This window comes from Melozone crissalis, unplaced genomic scaffold (genome assembly GCF_028551555.1).
Source record: "Melozone crissalis strain CALT ecotype California unplaced genomic scaffold, PUWL_Pcris_2 ptg000018l_1, whole genome shotgun sequence".
In the NCBI taxonomy this organism is placed as follows: domain Eukaryota; kingdom Metazoa; phylum Chordata; class Aves; order Passeriformes; family Passerellidae; genus Melozone; species Melozone crissalis.
The window spans coordinates 40220456-40242017 of NW_026535796.1; the positions used below are offsets into that span (position 1 = coordinate 40220456).

The 21562-nt window shown below is 35.5% G+C and overlaps 1 protein-coding gene across 2 annotated transcripts in view; it reads right to left on the bottom strand.

The window, feature by feature from the left end:
* Window positions 1-21562, bottom strand: part of TTC7B (tetratricopeptide repeat domain 7B) — a 117874-nt gene that overhangs the window by 45608 nt on the left and 50704 nt on the right. For both annotated transcript variants that reach the window (XM_054276056.1, XM_054276058.1), the window contains 6 exons: window positions 20789-20872; window positions 19521-19625; window positions 18048-18165; window positions 17800-17857; window positions 14186-14258; window positions 12765-12925 (listed from right to left, as the gene is read on the bottom strand). In XM_054276056.1, the coding sequence (XP_054132031.1) occupies window positions 12765-12925; window positions 14186-14258; window positions 17800-17857; window positions 18048-18165; window positions 19521-19625; window positions 20789-20872 (599 nt within the window). The remainder of the gene's footprint in view (window positions 1-12764; window positions 12926-14185; window positions 14259-17799; window positions 17858-18047; window positions 18166-19520; window positions 19626-20788; window positions 20873-21562) is intronic.

A 21562-nucleotide genomic window follows, 5' to 3' on the forward strand; every position in this document is an offset into this window, starting at 1 on the left:
AATATGTCTCATACAACCCCTTTCCTTCTTCTCTGTAAGATGGTACATTTGACAGTTTGAAGAGCCTAGAGACGCTCAATTTCTTAAAATTTGTGATCATAAAGCATTTTAGAAAAGTTATGGAACATAATCAGTTCAGAAGCACTGAATTTGCAAGTCATTCTAGAGTCAATAATCATAATATATACTGTATTATGTACAGTGTACCAATAGACTGAATTTCCATTAACAATATTCAGGCATTTAAGAATTTTAGGAATTTTGTAGCAGAGGGAAGGCACAGGGTCAGCAAAATGTTAAGATTCAACAAGCAAAATTTAAAAGGAAAAATGGAGCAGGGGATAGAAAGGGAGGGGATTTGGTTATTAAGAAACTACTTAAAAACACAAGTACAACATAACAGGAATCAGTGCAACAAAAATGTTTGAACCTGGGCTACTTGTGTAGGATTCAACGTCAAAACAGCAGAAGACAAATACACTTGTATAAGAATAAAAGCAACACATCAGTTTGGTGGTTTTGGATGCACATGTTGCAACATCATTCCTGTTTCTTGTGCATTATGGGAGTCAACAGGAGAGGGTTTCCAAAATACAAACAACAAACTGAGTATATGATGGAAAAATATTCACAATTCTAATAAAGAAAGGCTAGGACATCGTATCTAATAAATAAAGTACACTGGTGTAGAATAATCCACACTATAGAAAAAATAATCTAGTGAGTAGAAAAGGTTGCATTTATAAAGCCACCTAGAGCAGCTTCCCTGGACCAAATTAATATTTGGACTATAAATCTTAAAAGAACTAAGACACCTCAGAAAACTGAATCATGATGTTAATAATAAAATTAAAACCTGCCAACTACGCATACCTGACAAATGGGGGAAGGAAGGGACGAGGAAGGAGGCAACAGAAAGAAGGAACACTATGTGACAAAGAGGTGCCTCATATTACCTTCATTTTATCAAGTTCCTTTGAAACATGGCTGGAGGTATAAGCAGCTCAGGGACAAGTATTACCAGGAAAGTTTTAGAAACCAAGAGGTAGGTTATCTGAAAAAAGATCTTCTGAAAGGTCAACTTCAAGCATCTGTGAAAACAGGTCTTCTGGAATACAGCCTGCATTACAGACACAGAGAATTTTAAACCTTACAAGAAGTTTTGATACACTACTAAAATGATGAAGAATAGATAAAAACTACCAAGTGATAGGATGATAAAAATTAAGCTGTATATTTTATGAGCATCATTATCTGTTTGTGCCTGTTTGACAATCAGAAATTTAAACTACTGGCACGTGGTGGAATAGCACTCCATTAAGAATAGAAGTACTGAAGAAAAAACAATATTCAAAAAAGAAATTAAGAGTAGAACAAGGTGTGTCAGAGATGTATAATAAATACAACAGATAAGAACAGAAATGTGTTTGGGTCAAATTCTTTGGGGAAGGGAAGTTGGTAAAACAGGTTCTTTCAAAGACAGACGAATAGGCCATTTGTTCCAGCAACAGAGTTTTCTATGGATGCAGATCTTTAACATAGCTAAAAATAAAGTCAATTGTATCATTTTAGTAGACTAATTACCCAGACACAAAATGAAGAACAAATCAAACTCTTAAGTGGAAAGACTTAGTTATTCTTGGAGCTAATAGCTGATAAATTTATGAAACAGCTACTGAAGCAGCAAATGACTCCATTATTTGAAGACTGTTCTCACTAACTAATGAGGATATTATAAAACAGCTGCTCATAACCTAATCCACACATTACTGGATTTTTATTTAAATAAAGAATGAAAAATTCCAAACAGGTTTATAATTAGGTCTTTGAATGTCAGTGACAAATAACTTGATAGTGAAGGTTAGCAAAGACATCCAAGATACAGCAGAAGCCTGGTGTTTAACACAAGGATGCTCAAGTATTTAAGGATCTGTGTCTCAAGTTGAATGGGTAAAACTCCACGTGTGACAAGCTAATCATTGAGAAGATGTGCAAGTAAGACATCAGAAATGTGCAGAGATCCTACCAAGAACAACATGAGACAGGCAGGGGACAAAAGAGCTACACAAAAAGCTGCATCTTATGTACATTAGTAAAAAGCAAACACTTGAATAGTAGTACACTAAAATTATAGTATTTTAAGGCTTTTTTGTATCAAAGTAGGAAAAAGGAGAAAATGTGTTTACTAAATGGGGAGGAATATTCAGGAATGAACCCCAACCTTCACCATAATCTTTACATATGTTGTCTGAGATATGAAAACTATGACAAAGGGAGAATAGGAACCCTTTAAGAATGACTAAAGTTAAGGCAGTCAAAAATATTCCATTTCTCAGAATTATGGAAACAATGATGCATAGGATTGTCCTTTTCAAAGCAAAACTTCAAAGAAAATATCACTTCTGGAATGAGTGGGGAAGAGCATCTATATTGCCAATGATTTTGCCAGGAGGGAAGGAGCATTAAACAACCCATGTAACCATTATTCCAAACCAGAGCTGCCTATCAGCTGGGCTCATCAAGGTAAGAGAGCTGTGAAGAGGCCAGGTGCAATTCAGGGACTACCCATTGGAACAGAAGGAGAAAGACACAGTGACATTGTACAATATCCCAGTGAGAGCACACCTGGAATGTTATATGTAATTCTCATTGGAACAGCTAAAAAACTCACACACTTGAGGAATTTCAAATTGGAGCAGCTGCACAGAGGCTGTAAGGGTTTACTGCAAACTACACAGTACAAAAAATACTTCATTTAGTCAGTCTAGCAGAAAAAAAAAAGCCAAGAAGAAGTACAAATTCTTTCTATAAATATAGATGAGACAAGCAGCAGGAAGGGAAAAGAACAATTTATCTAGAGGAAATTGTTTCCACAAAAACAAGTATATATAAAAGGCCATTCAGACTACTAAAACACTAAGGGTGGGAATCAGGTCTCCTAATTTATAATTAGGTTGTAGAAAAGATTGCTTTCTCACAGTTTGTTTTGTCTTCACCACAGAAGAGGTGGTGCAAATAAATAACCAAACTTCTTAAAATACAACTGGTAAGTTCATGAAAATATTACAGATAGGACCACTATAATAATGGGGCCTTATATTATCTAAGGTTCTGGCTGCTACTGTATTGCCTAATCAGTGCAAACTAATCTATTAATCCATGATCTCAAGCTTTCTTTACCATCCAACCAGTGTAATTTGTAGCAAAGAATTTATGAATCTCCAAAATAGAATTGTTGTCCTAATTCTCATCCATTCCGTTTCACTTTTTGAAAATGCTGCAATCACCAATTTTCTTCCATAGCAACTCTGTTACAATGTCAGGAGATCAAGAGAAGTTAATTGGTCCAATACTGGCTTAAGCTATTGAAGGTATTTCTAATCTGTTGAATGAAACAAATATCTGAAGTATGGAAGACTGAGCTTTGCTTTGTGACAAGTAATACTACTAATGCTGAAAAATCCTGGCTATTGCAGTGAACAGATACTGCTCACCTCAAGCATCATTTTAAAACCTGCTTTTTTGCTTTTGGGATCAAGTCACCAATTTCCACAAGCTGCTGTGCACTGTTAGAGCACAAGGGCTTGGATCAGCCATAGTTGGATATCTGTATTTAATTCACTACTGCATGGATGAGACCTGCCTTACATTCTGTGATCTTTTCTTCAAATCAAGCAACGTGACACACTGTGATGCTTCCCCAGACCTGCCTGCTACAGCCTTGTCACTCAATGCAGTAGAAATCAGGAATCTCCCTAAAGCCCCTCAGACTAAGCAACATCCTACAGGAAACTTCTATTTCCACTAGACTTCTTTTGAGGAGTCCATTTCCCCATATCCTGATCAAAACTGATCAGAATGCTCTATTTTCAGTTAGTGTTGGAAGCAAATTTCATTATTATTCTCTTATTATACAAATTATTTACATTGTTCAGAGCTTGAAGAAAATAATAAAGAATTGTATATAACACTTAAAAGTATGTGCATTGAAAATTAAAGTGTAAAACACCAAAAGCCTTGCTGGGAAACCTAAGAACCACCCTAGGAAAAGAAAATTTAAAAGAATGCATCAAATCTCCTTGTTTAGAATGCAGGATTAAAAATGCAACTACTTTGGTTTATGTTTAACCTACTTTGAATAAACTTAGTAAGTTTTAAGAGAACCATTTTAAATAATTGAAGAGTTTGCTGAGAGTAACTTCAGCTAACAGTATTTTTTACATAACAATCAATTATTAAAAATGTTAGGAAATAATTAATATGCTGGCAGTCCCATAAATATGGGTACAAGCAACAAACAAGCCACACAAAGTATCAAACCACAGTCTGATCTCCTGGAAAACCACATCAATTTATATAACAGCTTAACTGGAATAATAAACTTTATATATAATCAGTTCTGATATATAGTCTGTTACTTATGAGAGCATAAAAGAAAGGTGGCAAATATCAGTTCTGTGTGGAGTTATATAATACTGCATTTTTCACTTTTAAGTGCTTATTTGATATATCCCACAACTTCAAATCCTCCAATGCTAGAAGAATTCAAAAGAAGTTCTGGCTTTTAAACCAAGCACTATATTAAAAAAACAAAGAAAACCCCCTTAAAAACCAACCCCCACAAAAACTATCAAAGAAACAACACCCCCAAAAAACTCCATCACCGAGTCTAATCTCATGACTTGTAAAATCCTAGACTAACTAGTTTGACAATAATTCTGCGCTAAAAAAAAAAAAAAACACAAAAAGGATGATGCAGAATGTAATGCTAAAGATACTGAACTCTGAAAATAAACTCTTTTTAACAGACAATGTAGACTTCAGATTATCTGAATTTAAGGGAAAAAGTAAATATGGTGATGTAGAGCTCACATTCACCTGCATACTTCATACAGTTTGGTGTCCTTCTGTAACAAACTGTGATAGTGTCAACTGCTTGTGCAAATTAAAGCAGGTTAACTTTGAGACCCCACAGAATAATTGAAGTGGGAAAGCAGTACACAGAATGCACAAAATTAAGGTGGAACAAATATTATTCAAAATTGATTATTTGCAAGAATTTAAATCTATTGACCTTTCCAGAAAAAGTGTTAGCAAGTCATTCCTCGCACTCAACAATTACATACATAGGAAAACTTCTGATGACTGACAGGAACCATAAGAAATGAGGAAGTAGGAGGGAAGCCAAACCTTGGCATGGTCAGTTTTCTCTGTGTCAGTACATGCTGTGAGCAAATGCCCTTCTAAAATCCTTGTCATTACTCATAAATGAATAGTTTAGAAGAAAAAAGCTAAAATTAGAAGAAAATCCTGAAGTTCCCAGTGTTTATCTCATTCACAATCCAGATTTTGACAATGGTTTACTGTCTGCAAATTGATAGCTTCTTTTAGAAGGAGAAGGTAGGGCTGACTGCCTTAGAATTCTTTACTTGAGAATTTCAATTGAATCCAACAGGACTCTAATTTACAAGTAATATACCTCCTAATGAAAAGATCCTTATAAAACACAGTAGGAAACTTCATGAAGAAACTGCTCAGCAGCATGGCTTAACAGCTGTCAGGCCAAATTTCTTTTTAAAAATTAAATATATAGGTATTGGAACAAATACATGTGTCTTTGCAATCTATATGTGGAAACATATCATAAAAATAACTAACCAAGAGGCAAATAAGGATGCCAGCAAACAGGTAGTTGAATCAAAGTCCCCAGTGAAGCAATTATGCTCAAAGTAATTAACACAACCTTTCCCAAGAGATGTGATGCAGGTGCTTCTCTGTGTAATGATGTAATAAATGTTATTGAAATATTGGATGCAGTTCTGTCTCACATGTGATGAAAACTGGCTACATTGCAAGGCATAACTGAAAGGCTGGAGAACATGCCCTTACTGCCAGTAAGTACCATGATGTTCTTATCAGAAAGGATGTTGGGAGGTGGTCTTCTTACAAAAGCTACCATCAAAAGAGTGGAGTCACCAGGATTGCAGCGGGATTAGCAAATTATGATATAAAAACCAACGGCTGGAAAGAAACCAAGCAGGGATCAACTGAAATTAAAAACAAAAATGCAGTCTTAATGAAGAGTGCAACTCCAACACTGAAACAAGCCACCACATGCTACAATGGTTTCTCCAGGTTTTGATGTGCTCTTATCAAGACTGAAGGTCTCTGGAAGGGACGCTTTAGCTAAACCTATATTAATATAAAAAGTAAAGCAAATGTAGGAACTTCTAACATATAGACAGTCAAGGGGTTTAAGATTTGATCCTCCTGGCCTCAAACTATTAATTCAAGCATCCAGTTTTGACAGCTGTCCCTTTAAAACTTGCTGTAGAAAGCTTATAGCTAGTTGCACATTACTCCACTCTCAAATACCTGCCTCATCAGCAAAACACAAAATGACACAATTGTAAAAATTCAACCTACAGGGAGAATGACAAATGAAACTGGACAGACTATGAAAGACATATAAATTTATAAAGGATGTTTTTATTCATTCAGTGATCTTAGATGCAACCATGATCATCAAAGTACAGGAATAAACTTAAACTTATAGAGGTGTCTTCTGCAATTGCAAAGTGAGCTGCTGCACAGTCTACTGTCTATTCAAGGAAAGTTCCATTATCAGGAAAGACATAAATATAAATAGTTCATTATAAAACATGAAAAATCATCATTTTTAAGTACCTTGAAATCACTAAATGCCCAACACTGGCAACAATAGGTCAAGCAAACAAATCTAGTTTTTTTAAATCTCCAGGAAAACATTCAGCTTAATAAAAAAATAAATGTCCTGAACTGTTTCTCAATCAGTCACTAAACCTTCTCCAACACTGGCTGCACAGATCCCAAGTACTGGGAAGCCCATATACACACAGAAACATGGATGAAGTAAAAATAGACTGCTCAGACTGCTATTTGAAGCATGACTCTCAAAAAAGCATAAGAAGCAACAAAACCAGCCCTCAAGCCCCAAAATAACACAATTTTGTGAAAATCATGAATAGGTATGTTTGGTATCCATTGGATGGCCTTCCTTGCACCCTATAATTCCCCATATATTTGTTCCCAAAGCAGTCAGATGTGTGATTTTTGGTGCAGTGTATGTATACTGTATTCCATATTATGAACTCTATGTCCTTAAGAAAATGTAGATCTCTAAACTATAATGAAGATAGCTTCTGACTAAAGCCAGAACAAATTAGTTATACTTGAAAACTTTTTGTTTGCCTGCCCTGAATTCCCTGCAGCATCCAGCTCATGACCCAAACTGGGATTCTTTCAATCAAGTTTCAAATAACCTACAGCCTAGCAAACATAATTCAGGGGTAAGACCCTGAGGCCAATGACCAATTTGTTATATAAAGTAATATCTACCTATCAACAATGTCTTTTTTAATGGACCATTCAGTAAAAGCATATAACAACAACCAAAGGGGAAGAAGGGTGGGGGAGTGAGATAGAAGAGCCCAGAATAAAAAGAACACAAGCAAATGATACTGTGTTTCATGACTTACAGAAAAATCATTCCTGAGAACTAATTCATTTAACTCCCAATATAAACAGGATCAAAATTTAATTAATTTGAAAATTCATGTTGTCAAATATTGGCAAGAATGCATTCATAAACCTGAAAGGCATGATTTTGGCAAGCATAGAACATCACTACTTCTTGTCCAATCTTATATTATCACCCTTTCCTCAAATAATTCCCAGTGCTCTATTTATCAAGGGAAAAAACCCACAAAAGCACAAGTTTTTCCAGCACCACATTCTGCAGTGCAACTACAACTGACCTTGGGAAAGCAGAACAGGGTAGTCTGTTTCCTTCAGTTGATAAACCTCTTCCTGTCCCACAAAACATTTTGTGTATGTGTATAATCCTACACTGCCTGTACTAACCAGCTCTTTTTTATGCCCACCTGGACGTTTCCAAGAAGGAAACAAGTTTTTTACTCACTGAACTGAGAGAAATGTTAAAAGGTCCTGTGATTCTGGGAAATCTAATGCAGCTCAAAAGAGCCCTTGAGGGTCAGGAAGCAAAGATTTAATAGTTTTCAGAGGAATGACATATTGGCCTGATGCTTCTGTGAAATATTCTTGGAAGAAAAAAAAATTTTCATCACACTTCAAGAAATGTAAATGTTTAAACTGTGAACTAAGTCTTCAGTTGTCTTCAAACCTGTTACCATATGCCTTTCCTTTTTGAGTGTACTTAACATTAAAATAACATGCTTGCACTCCTCAAATAACCCATCTGCTGTTCCCTACTTCTGCTACTTTAAAAGCTTGTCAGCTGCTATCCATTGCAGTTCAATTTTTAGCATAAAATTAGCAATTTACTATTTATTTTGCCTAATTACACTAATTGTAGGCATTATATTTGTATTTAAGTGCCCCAGCATTTGAAATATTAGGGGAACCTCAAACAGTTAAGATTAAGAAAACAATACTTCTCTAGGAAACCTGACTCCATCTCTCTTGACTGAGATTAATTGTTTTAAATTATATAAAAACATATGTAATAATTATGCATTAAAACCAGAAGTGTTTCAAGATTTCACATCATTCAATACACCACAAAGACATAAATTCCTTGTAACAAGCAGATAAAAGAAAGAGGCTATTGTAAATAAGGCTGCTCAGGTAATTGCACATGCAGGATACATATTGTATATATCACAAGGCAAATATGAACCAATGCAATGCAACCACTACTATCTTGCATCACCCTGAACACACCCTCAGACTGGAATGCACACCTCTGAGACAGCTTACACATTTAGAGTAGGAAACCACTGGATTAATAGAAATGAAACTCAAGGAAAACCCAAGCAACTGAGACCTGAAGCCCCGCTCATGGCTTTAGCAATTTAGGATATGTTGTGGCTCCTTCCTGCCCAGTCTCACATTCAGGGCAGCACATCCTGGCTTCTGTTTCAGGAGGAGAAAGGGATCATCTCACTCAGCTTCCCATATAGTTTGATGGTTAAACATGGACTCTGAGCTACGTCATTTGTGGGTTAAAATCCTGTCAAGCTGGAGAACTGAATTTCCTATTTCTACTACTGGACAAGCTCCTAATGAAAGGAGAAAACGCTTAACTTTCAATGAATTCAAACAAAGTAGCACCTGATTGGGATTACGTATTCAGGTTTATTAGTGCTGCCACTTTATTCCCACCCATCTCAGTATTGACATTGAGTACAGTATTCATACTTTTCAGGATCTTAACCTGTTCAGTAATCTTTTGTCTAGAGACCTTTTTGTCCCTAGAGTAAAGCATGCTCGGATTGCAGGACGCTTCAAAGATCAGCTAGCATTTAAAAGGAGATTGATTATATTCACACAGCTGATTTCTTTATAAATAGAGTGGCTACAACCTAGCAATTTAAGACTACAAGAAGTTTGAAAAAATAGTGCTAAAAATAGTCAGCAAATAACTTTCTTTTTAGTATCTCTGAAAAATATTACTACATATTTTACTTTTACAGGTTTCTTGGATTTTTGTCAATAGTTTTTCCAATACCTATTCATATCTCAGAGCAAACTGCACATTTATGCTGCCAATATAATGAATATAGGAGGAACAAGCAACTTTCTATTCAAAGAAAAAGCTATACCTTGCTGCTAACAGCCCAGTGTGTTTGCTCATTCCTTCCATTTCTTTAGATAATGATTGGACAGAATTCTTTGGCTCTGAGGAATTTCCTTCTACTTATTGACCTAAGATGCCCAGGGCAAAATCATGATCTGATTGGCCAACTCTCTAGCTTTATAGTGCAGGAAGGGTAATATTAATTGCAGATCCAAAGGTATGCTTGCTGTACACTTCAAATATTGAACTTGAACTCCAGGAATGCACCAGGTTTTCAAATGTCAAAAACTGACAGACAATATATTTTCTAATTGATTACAACAGAAGAGTGCTGGAAAGGAGCCACTTCTCTGCATTATTCATGGTGTATCCTATGAGTTCCTTGCAACCTCTGGCATTTTACAAAGATGCAGTATTAAACTTGTGAAAATGTAGATACTTTTAAAGCAATGCAAAACAAAAAGAATATGCAACTGTGAAGAGAGCAAGAACAGCACTCAGGGCAGCAATGCAACAACAGCATACAGAGGTATGTAGATAGGAATAATGCACAAGAAATGAGAGAAGTAAGAAATAACATAAATCACAAGCACTATGCTTTAATATTTCCAAGTATAGAGATTCATTACTCTGCAAAGCCATCACAGTATCAATTTACATAAAGCTGTGGTAAAGTATCCTAACAGAAACACAGAGAATACCGAGAGAACTCTTATAGTATTTAGCTTACTGGATTGCAGACATAAGTGAAATATAAAGCATAAAGACATCTGAAGTGTTTATAAAACCCAATAAAGCACCACAGGAAAATAACAAAATGTTTCAGTGTATCTAAAAATCAGCAAGCTGTAGAGGATCACTAGAGGATCTATTCCCAGTCTACCAGGAAATACCATGAGATTATATTGTTTACAGAAGTTGCAAAATAAGAACATGGATTCAGTAATACACTAAGCAGTTGTGTTTTGTATTCTATATATATGCACGTACATGTTGTCAACCATTTCAAGAGCATTACATATAGTTTTCAAAAGCTGATAAATCCTTGCAAAAATAACCCAGTTACACGACAGAATCAATCCAAATTTATATTATTGACCAGATGTGCCTGGCTGGCTGTCAGTATCAATTGGAGAGAGCAGACAAGAAATCTCAATCATATTTTCGACTTCTCTGGGAAATTGACAGCACTAAAAACAAGACTCTGAGAGACTTTCTAGAGATACATTTAACTGTTTCACCTTGGATTCTTTAGCATTTGTTACTATATCTGATGGTGATTACTATTGCCAAGAAATTCCTAGATCTGTACCAGTACACTGTAACACAGTACACTGTATCACCACAGAGTCTCTATTATACAACAGGACAAAAAATTTAGAACCACTACTATGACCTGTATTTTATATATATTTTTTTATATATATTTATATTTACATACACATACCTTAATACAAATATCATTACTGTAATGAACAACTTGGACAACATTTTAACCAGAGTTACAGCATAAACTACTTTTGAAAAGCCGTGAACCACATTTGAAAAACCCATAAATACCTTCTGAAGGCTCACAAGAGTATTTTTAAACATTATACTAAATGGACCCTTGTTCTCCCATTACAACAGAGATTAATATAATAGGGAGTTCTCTTGTAACAATAGAGAATTCTGAAAGTACAGTCTCAGAATTACTTCTGGACTATTAGTACTCTGAGACACATAGCAGTTATAGCTACATTATTTACATTGCCACTAAGTGGCAGAAGATGAAATGAGAACAGACAGAAGCTGACAGTCAAAGTGCTTTGAACATATTTGTCTTTAACAATAATAGGGTATAAAATCAGGAAGCTGATACTTCAATTGCCTCTCAAATCTTGACTTACTGACAAGTCCCTCAGTCCTGAGGAAAGCACAAACAGATTTGAAGAGAAACTACTACATAGTTCTGAAATTGTGAAACATCTATAGAAGTCCTTGATAAGAACAGAACCAAGTCATGAGTGTGTAGATAAACTAGGAATGAGATACAGCAAAAGGCAACAAAAGCCACTGCACAGAACTGGCTGCAAGCCACAAAAATTCTAACAAGAGGTGATATCAACAGAGGTCCTGGTCAGATTTGTGAGGGAAAAAGCAACAGTACCTTATAGAGACAATCAAATGGAGATATGAAATGTCAAGGAACAGGAAGGGAAACCACCATAGTTTCTATTTTCAAATGAATAATACTTAAAGAAATCATGTTTTGCTGGTAGGCTGATATAACAACAATTTATGATATAGGCTTGTCATTTAGAAGTTATGGGTTAATTGCAAAAACTTGTCCAAATAAGTATGTAGAATATGTGTAATATAATGGATTACAACCTGAGTGACAGCTGGTAAAGCACCAAAGCAGAAGACTGGAAGTTAATGAGTTAATGGAAGCTGTCCCTGAGACATTTTCCGATAAAGAATTTTATTAGATTTTCTTAAAATAATTTTTTAAAAAACAAACCAACCAAAAACAAAAAAAAAAAAAACAAAAAACAAACAAACAAACAAACAAAACCCTTACAAAAGTACAAAATCTCAATATATGTTAAGATGTACTTAACTCGAAAAATAAACAGAAAGAATGATTTCTTTCTTAAACAAGAAAACATCTAGCAAATATGCTTCTTCCCTGCTCACTTATGTAGTTGTCCATAACCAACTTCACATGACTGTTATTATCTAAGCAAATGAGGAGATTCTCTCTTTTATGATGTATTTTACAAAATAGATTCCATACAATATCCACAGAATTATCTGTAAGATGGGATAAATCTAGTCTAGCTAGTAGTAAATTCCTGTTTATACTTCTTACCATATTGTATAAAAATAGAAGACACAAACATAGTACAAAGCATGCAACAGGGAGAATTTATTTACACAGATGGTGTAGAAAAAAACAAAGATCAACTATCCAGTTTTAATCTCCTTTTCAAAACAAATCCTTTATCACTGTTTAACAAGCCTTTAATAAACAGACTTGCAATAAATGGGTGGGAAAGAAGACTGCTGGAAAAAAAAAATTGATCCATCTTCCAATCCATCCCCTCTTGAAATGAATGAGATGAGAATCCAGGAAAAATAAATACAAAAGAAAGCATAGAAAGGAAACATGACATTCACTCACATAAAATTTTCTGGATATTCACTCAAGGCCATATCAATGATATTCAAAGCATCATGATAATGTTTCTGGGCTGATAGCAAGAGTGCAAGGAGATGAAGAGAGTTGGCATCATCTCCTTGTAGCTGCAGAGCCTGACGAACATAACCCAAAGCTTCTGGTATCTGATGGAAAAAAAGAAAAAAAAGGCAGAAAAAGAAAGCATCACTGTTAAAAGTATTGCCTTTTACTTGACTGATATCCACAAAAATTTCAAAATGCTCACTCAGGTAACATGTGGAATTCTATTCACTCCTGTAAAACACTACTCAGCAGTTTAAAATGGACCTGATGCTCTACAGAAACTCTGAAAATTAAATAATATGTTAACCCTGGAAAGTAAGACGAATGTTTTTATAAAACAGTTACCTTCAGCCCCTTAAAATATTTTCTTTCCCATCCTAGCTGTATTTCTGTATGATTTTGAAAATATTTTAATTGCAATGCTTAACTGAAATGTACAGCAACAGCAACATTTTTATGTAGAATTTCATTGTCTCCTCAGCTGCCTGTGTTTTTGTTCAAAGTAAGTACAGTAAGTGTTAAAACCAAGAAATTTAATTAAGCAACACAAGTATTTTGGAATTCAGAATGTATCTGAGCAGTCACTGCCTGCTCCTCAAAAATATTTTGTGCCAGTAAAGTGACAATCCATTCCACTCTTAAGTGACATAGTCCAAGTTCTGCACTACTCATTAGCAATGAAAAGTAGTCACTAGAGAATGTAAACAACTGTGCTCAGGGCTACTTTGTGAAATAAACACGACATAGGAAGAGACTTACCATGATATACAGAGAGCAGTTCCACATTATCCAAATTCATCTCATGTGAGGTAGAATGCCTTAAACATAACAGCTCTGCAAGTTGGACTAAGCTCTGATTTCTTTTACAGTAATAAAATAGTTTCCAGTTTTCTTGAACACTTCTTTGTAATTTTGTCCACAATAACTAAGCCTCACACAGGTGTTCAGGATGGGCACAGATATTAGCAGGTACTCAAGATCTAAGCACTGTAAAGATCTTTAAGATTGGATTCAAGAGCTCCCCTTTCTAGGATCTGAGCAGAGATTACACATAATAGGTAAAAACACCTTAAAAACTGACTTTTTTCCTCTCTGTCTAGCAACATAAATGCTGAATTAAGTGGAATTACTTCTGTCTTATTTCTGATCCTAGAGCTGGAAATAATAGCAGAATTCTGGAGAACTGCATAAGACTGAACGGGTTTGGAGAGAGTATTTCAGGGTTTTTTCCATATATGTGAATAAGTGCACAAGGAAAATCAGGGTTTTTATTGAGGAAATCTTCATCTCTGTTCATCAACAGATACAAATTCCAATCTTCATATGACAGCATGATGCTGCACTTTTAAAACATAACTAACCTGTCTGGAAATGGCAAGCTGCAGTGCCAAGTAGAATGCTGCCAAGTGATCTGTTGGAGACAAACTGTGAGCCCTTAAAAACAAAGAAACAAAACAAAAATTAATTTCCCCCCTGTTCAGACAGGTTAGGCAGACCCATAAATGCTATATATTCATTTATTTATATTCAGATCTCTTCACTACATGTATACTCATATTTTGATAAAAGTGGTGCTCATTTCAGCAATTTTTCTTATGCTTCTCAATTATCCTTGATTTAAAGGAAGCACCTTGGCACATGAAAACTCATTTTCAATAGAAAATAATTATGTCATTTCTGCTTAAATTTTAAAATAAATCTTTAATACAAAATGATTCTTCAAATAAATTATACGCCTAAACAAACACTACATGTCATTACTTAGAATATTTATAAAAAATTCATTAAACAAAGTTTTCTTACAGAAAAAAGGGGGAAAAAAAAATCCAAACATGAATTCCCCAGAACACCATGCCTTTAATGAATAATATCAGCTTTTTCCCACTTTTAAAAAAATGATGTTTGTTATCTTCTTTTTAATATTTTGGTCAAATGCACACTCTGAGTCTTAGTCATTTCAGTATCCCATGGAAACTGTCCTTGTAATACACTCTACTATTCCCCCCTGTAATACAATCTTTCTGCTGCAAGGTGAGAGCTTTTTAGCAGGGGGATGCTTGAGCAGAAGGACAAACAAAAAAATCATGGCTGTATCCCAAATGATGTGTACTAAGTTCTGGGCAGGAAGCCTGGGACTATTTTTTTATTTACATTTGTTGCATTCTTTTAACAGAGTCTCACTTAGAACTCTAATGTGCAATAATCATCTTTGGAACATCTACTGAGTCACTTCCGTTGGGAGGAAGCATCAAAACTGACCTTTAAACCACAAAAACCACAGAGAACCTTCTGCTTCTGACCTGTGCATTTCTGCCTTCTCAACTTCAAACAGCTGTACAGGTCCATGATGTACATTAGCTTAGTAACTACACCCCAGATATGTCAAAAAAGTTTAAAGTAATTAAGGGACAGCTCCATATTTTGCTAACTTCACCTGTAAATTGGAGACTAGATGCACAGGTAAAGCCTAACAGGGTCCAGGACCAGTTCTTTTTTTAAATTTAAATTCACAAATTAAGCAATACTAAACAAGAACATGAGATTTTTACTTAGAGAGTACTTCTTCAGTAACCCAAGCTTCAGATAGTGAAAGAATTATTACTATCTATCGACCATTTGGTGAGTTCTGTGAAACTCCAATTCATGCCAGCCACAGAAAAAGCACTGCAAGTCTTTTAAAAAAAAAAAAGTTAGTGAAACAAACACCCCTCAGTATTGTATGAAGACAGCAACAGGCACTTTCTTGAATGGCCACCAACACAAATTGGTAAGCCTTGAAATTTGACTTAGGCAAGGGTCCAAATTGTAACTGTATTTCTTCAGGAGCCCTATTTCTTCAGGAATTGGCCCTCTAGGTAGGTGATTTTAAAAATCCACAAAAAAATTTATTGGGAAAAAAAGAAAGGCACATCAAAATACCAATACCACTTGCTTTATAAACTGGTAGAAGACAGAGAATTTAACTTCCATCTCCTGGAAAACTTTTATTTTTCAGATATGGTAAGAGAAAGCAGGCATGACTGGTGTGCTGGGTGAAAGACAACGTAACACACAATGAAACAACAACATTTGAACAGAGATTGAGAAAAAGTAATCTCACAGTGACAAGAACTGAATATTGGCATGACCTGGCAATGTGCTTTTACTGGCCAAAAAGCCAACCATGTGTTGGGCTGCACCAAAAGAAGTCTGACCATAGGGCAAGGGAGGTGATTTTCCCCTTCTATTCCACACTCATGAGACCCCACCTGGAGTGTTGTGTCCAGGTGTGGGGGTCCCAGCACAGGGAGGATGTGGACCTGTCAGAGTAGGTCCAGAGGAGAGCCACCAAAATGACCAGAGAGCTGAAGTACCTCCCCTTTAGAGACAAGCTGAGAGAGTTGGGATTGCTCAGCACAGAGAACAGAAGGCTCAGGAAGATGTTACAGCACCTTCCACCACCTAAAGGGGTCCTACAGGAGAGCTGGAGAGGAGTTTTCTACAAAGTTAGGTACGGATAGGAAGAGGGTTAGTGTCTTCAAACTAGAAGAGAGTAGGTTTAGATTAGCTATTAGGAAGAAATTCTTCACTATGAGGATGGTGAGGCACTGGAACACATCCAGAGAAGTTGTGGATGTCCCATCCCAGGCAGTGTGCAAGGCCAGGCTGAAGATGGCTTTGAGCCATCCAAAAAATTGATTCTCAGAATTTTGAGAATCACTATTCTGAACTGGAGAATAGGGTCAGCTGACACTGAACAGGAATGGGTTAGCTTCACACTATGGTCCATTTCTTCCCTGCTGTTTCAAAGAACCCTCAAAAGAAAGCAATTCATTGTTGCGGTCTCAAAAGTAGTGAATGCACAGAATTGGTGAAAAATGGTTAGCATACTACTTTTGAAACAGTGATGATTAAGTCAGTAGTGGTAAGAGGGATAGGTGAGGAACTGAGGTATAAACCAAGAGGTAGAAAGTTCAGTTTCAACATGGAGAAAATACTGAAGTATTAAAAAATCTATTAAAAGCACTAAGGAACAGAAGAGTAAAGATATGTTAAAACATACTTATGTTAAAACAAACTTATGTTAAACAGAGGAATTGCTAAGACAAGACAGAAAAAAGAAGGAGCAACACATACCAGCCTCACTCTGAAGTTATCTGCAAAACAATTTGTCAATCCTAACCCCTCAGATATAATATCACCACCAAAAAGCCAGGGCTTCATTTTCACATTAATGCACAGACCTGTTTCCCTGCATTTAGGCTTATCTCACCAAAGAAGGGTTTTCAAGGGTATATAAACATAAAAGACTTATTTAGATGCCACAGCACTTTTGCCAGCTTTGTCACCAAGATTTGTTTCTTCTATAATTGGGGCAGAAATGTCATCATTCACCTGTTCATTGTCATTTCATTTGTAGAGTCCATGAGAATGAACTACTGTCATCCCCAATGGCACTGCTTCCAGGTAATGCACTTGGAAGATGACATTTGCACTGCCATTGCCCACACTGTTACATTTCCAGATAGAATTTTCATTTTCCCCTAGCTTACTACCTCAAAACCTGCACTTCACCCTCAACCCCAGCAGCACAGCCTCCATTATTGCTCTGCTTCTACAGAGATAATTGCAAAGGCCTCCTATACAATCTGATCAGTGGACAACTCTTAGAAACATTATCTCATTGAACCACAGCTTGAAACTTTACACTGTGTGGTTTTTCCTACTAGATGAGGATATTTGAGCAAATATTTTATACTAGGGAGCAACACAAACGTCTTTAAATATAAGGAAATCCCTAGAAATAAATTTAGGTAATGCTGCCAGAAAATGATGGAAATAAATGCTAAAGAAATACATTCTGTTCTCATGATGGGAGACTCCCAGAGGTGAAGTTGTCATTACACCATCTTTTACAAGTGTCTCTTTTTAGAACATAATAAAAGCTTTGCACTACATATAGCAGAACAAAATGGAAAGATCAACACCCACTTACCTCTGAAATGCAAGAAGAGCCTTTCTCTGCAAGACCTCTTGCATCCCTCGCAAAGACGCTGAAAAGGATATATTTAATCAGTGCCACGAACAATGAGGAGATTTCATTCCACACACTAATTGAAGTAGCTTTAATACATTGACTGAAAAATGGCTGCACACAGAAGATTTAATGTCTATCATTCTGCCAGGTATCCATCTCTAGGCAGCATGAGAATTTCCAAGTGAGAATGTTTATTCCTATCTTACCATCAGTAGCCTGCAGACTGTAAGTCAATCCCAGTGCCAAGTAGCCTTTAGCTTTGAACTCTGATGTTTTGTCCCCGAGATCAACAACTGCTGTGGCAAACCTTTCAGCTTCTTCCAACTGAAAATATTACAAAACATTCACGTGAGTCTAAAACTAGCTAAATTATAGATAATATATTATACTATATTATAATCTTACATTATAATGATAAGAATTCTCAGAATGCTCAGAATGTATATTATGCACACTGAACCTATTAAAATCTCAGCCATGATTGCTTTGAAGGAACACTTCATTTTTCATTAGACTTAGTTTTCTTGCTAAATACTGAGTAAAGCCCACAGATTTTAAGCTGAAACACCTATTCCTATGATTGAGAGAAATCTGGCACAAAGCACACTTACTGTGTTTTTTGCCTTTTTTCTTTTTTTTTTTTTCTTTATTAAAAAGGTATTTCTGGTCCATATATGCCATCTACCATTTTTTCATTTTATCAATAGAGTTCCTGATCCATGAACCATTTATTTAGAAAAATCAATCACAACAACTATGGCTCCTAACCCTGTAGAAAAACAGTATACCATGCAGAACTCTGCTTCAAATACTGTATTGCTGAATGGTGCAAACTCATAAACAGAGAAACACATAAAAAAATCAAAGATTAGCTGCCATGCTAGCACATTATTAAATAATCTAGAAAGAAAAAAAAGCCCATTTGAATCCATTCCAGTAGCTGTAAATGCTAAGTACAGTAAGCAAGTCCATATGGACTCAATCCATAGGGAACAATTCACAGAACTAGGATATACCTTAATCAAGGCTGTATTTTGTCAGCCTCAACAAGTCATGTTTGTGCTACTACACCACTTTCTCAACTGCTATATGTGACCTTTCCTTTCTCTTTTCCTTCTGTTTCAAATATCCTCATTCTTTAAAAATTACACAAGTATCTTGAAAACAGCATAATGATCTTTGATCACTTTAATGCTTTTATACAGATACACCCATTCCAAGTTTATCTAAAATACTCAACTGTCCCTATTACAAATTCATAAACCACAGCTGCCTGCAAACATGGTACCATCAGATGAGTCTCTTGATTATAAGAGATTTGTCTCATTATTTTCCAGAAAGTTATTTTCCTCTTGCAGAAAATTACTCAGTTGCATTTATGATCTGTCTTCCAATGAATTACTAAGTTGCATTTATGATCTGTCTTCCAATGTTTCAACTTCTGTATATTTTAAGCTATGTCTTAGACCAGTATCAGAATAGGCTACCTTGATAAACATAAGCTCTGTCAAGTATTTCAAATTAGCCATTCAAACAGGGATGTACATGTGCATGTACATTCTGTGCTGTGTTTTTAGATATGCCCACGTGCATGCAGTCACTGTGCAAAAATATTTGCTACATCTCTAAACCAAGATTTTAGCACAGGTCTTGCTGAGAAGACAGAGGGCAGAGCTTACCCAGTGCAGAGATCCCATGCAGAGCTTTGCAGCAAGGAGTGGAATTGTTGCATCATCTGGTTTCAAACGTATACATTCCTTCAAGACTTTAACAGCTCGAGCAGACTGTTTAAAACAGTTTCCATTTAAATTACTGAAAACATAAATGTGTTTCACAGATACACAATTCCTATTTCCACCATTTACTTATTTTTCCTTTGTGAAGGAGACATTACTACACATTTTGTTGACAATTGGTCAAAGCTCCTCAAGCCAGTAAAAGACAAGACTTTAGGCACTGCTATTGTTTTTTAGCTCCACAAACTTTCATTAAGCATCCCCAGAAGAATGTAATTCCAACGGTTCACAATTCAGTTTTGAGACCCATCTAAAACTTTCCTAGGCCTGTAAACTCACAGTAATTGAGCCAGACAAATGAAAGAGAAGGAGTGGGACAGAGTTTTCTAAACAAGCAGTGTTTTGGTGTTCTTTGGGAGTTAAAACAACACACAGGAATAGGTCTGATATAAGATAGAATGGCACTGCTCCTCTTTTTTTTTTAACTTATTTGGGTCCATCCAATCACAGTTTGGAAAATAACTCAAAGTAAATAGAGTTGGAAGAAAAATCAAGTCTCTCAGGAACCCATGTGCTGCTAAAATATTTTCTAAGAAAAATACATTCCTTTCCCCCATTCTGAAAATAAGCAAAATATCCCATTGAAAATTATATTTAAGAAAGCTAGTTGTTTACATTACATGTGAATGTATTTTCTGTAACATGACAGCGAAAAGCAAAAATAACTGAAAACACAGAATTGCATCTAAAAGCTTAAGTTTCTGGTTTAGATTAAATTTTTTAAAAGTCCATTATTTGCACAGAACACAGAGTCTCAAAGGCAGCAGTATTAAGGAAGATAAAGTCAGAAATTTCCAAAGGAAAAAAAAAAAGAAGAGCATCACGAATCAGCATTAATTTGCACCTAAGTATAAAATAAAGTAAGTCATCAAAAATGCATAATAGGATCTGGTATAACCCACTGCTTGTACTCAATCAGCTTATTTTAAGATTATTGGCAAGATAGTTGTTATCATCATCTAAGTTAGAAACTATTCAAATAACAACATTCTTTGTACAGCACTGGGAATAAATTCAGGAGTATAGCATACTTTGTTGATTCAAGAATTAGAATTATTTTCAAAAACACTACAGATGAAAATTATGGAAGTGCTAAACATTGTTATCAAAGGCCACCAATACAAGAATTATATGGAAAAATTTAGACTTACTTTTCCTGCTGCCATCAAGGACAATGCAAACTGATACCAGAGATGGAATTCTTCAAATGCAAACTTCATGGCTCTTTCTAAACACTAAATTGGGGGGGGGGGGGGGGGGAATTGTTATTTCAGCTCATGCTCTTCAATTATTGAGAAGACATACTAGTATTAAGATTTCTTATAGACTCTTATCTAACATACATGTAATAAAAAAATTAAATTAAATTATTCAAATACATGAAAAAAGCTGTCAGATTGTATATGGAAAAGAATTTAACAGCTCTCAAAGTCATGTCTTCTTGTAGGACACTTACAAGCTCAATATCATGCATCCTACAAAGCTTAAAATGAAATTGATTACAACCAGAGTACTATTGTTTAGGAAAGAACTGACAGTATAAAGTTCCTTCATCTAGTTGAAGCTACCCTAAGAAATTGAAAGCCCATTATATACAAACTTGATAAAAACATGAGCCCTTTTCAGTTAAGAACGTGACTTGACATTAGAACAGTTTAACAAGGATGAGACAGATTTTTGATCATTTCATATTCTTATATAACAACCAACTACTTCTGTAAGTAATCAGCTCTAGCTAAACCAGAAGGGAGCAAGAAGACACTGGAACTGGTGGGTGAATACTATTTCCACAGTTAGAATAATTTCCCAATTTTTGATTTAATCTACAACTGCTCCACCAGAGCAATCAAAATCAGCTCAAAGAGAATAAAACCCTAAAAAATTAAATTCCTATTATATAACTGAACAGAATGTTTTAACATTTC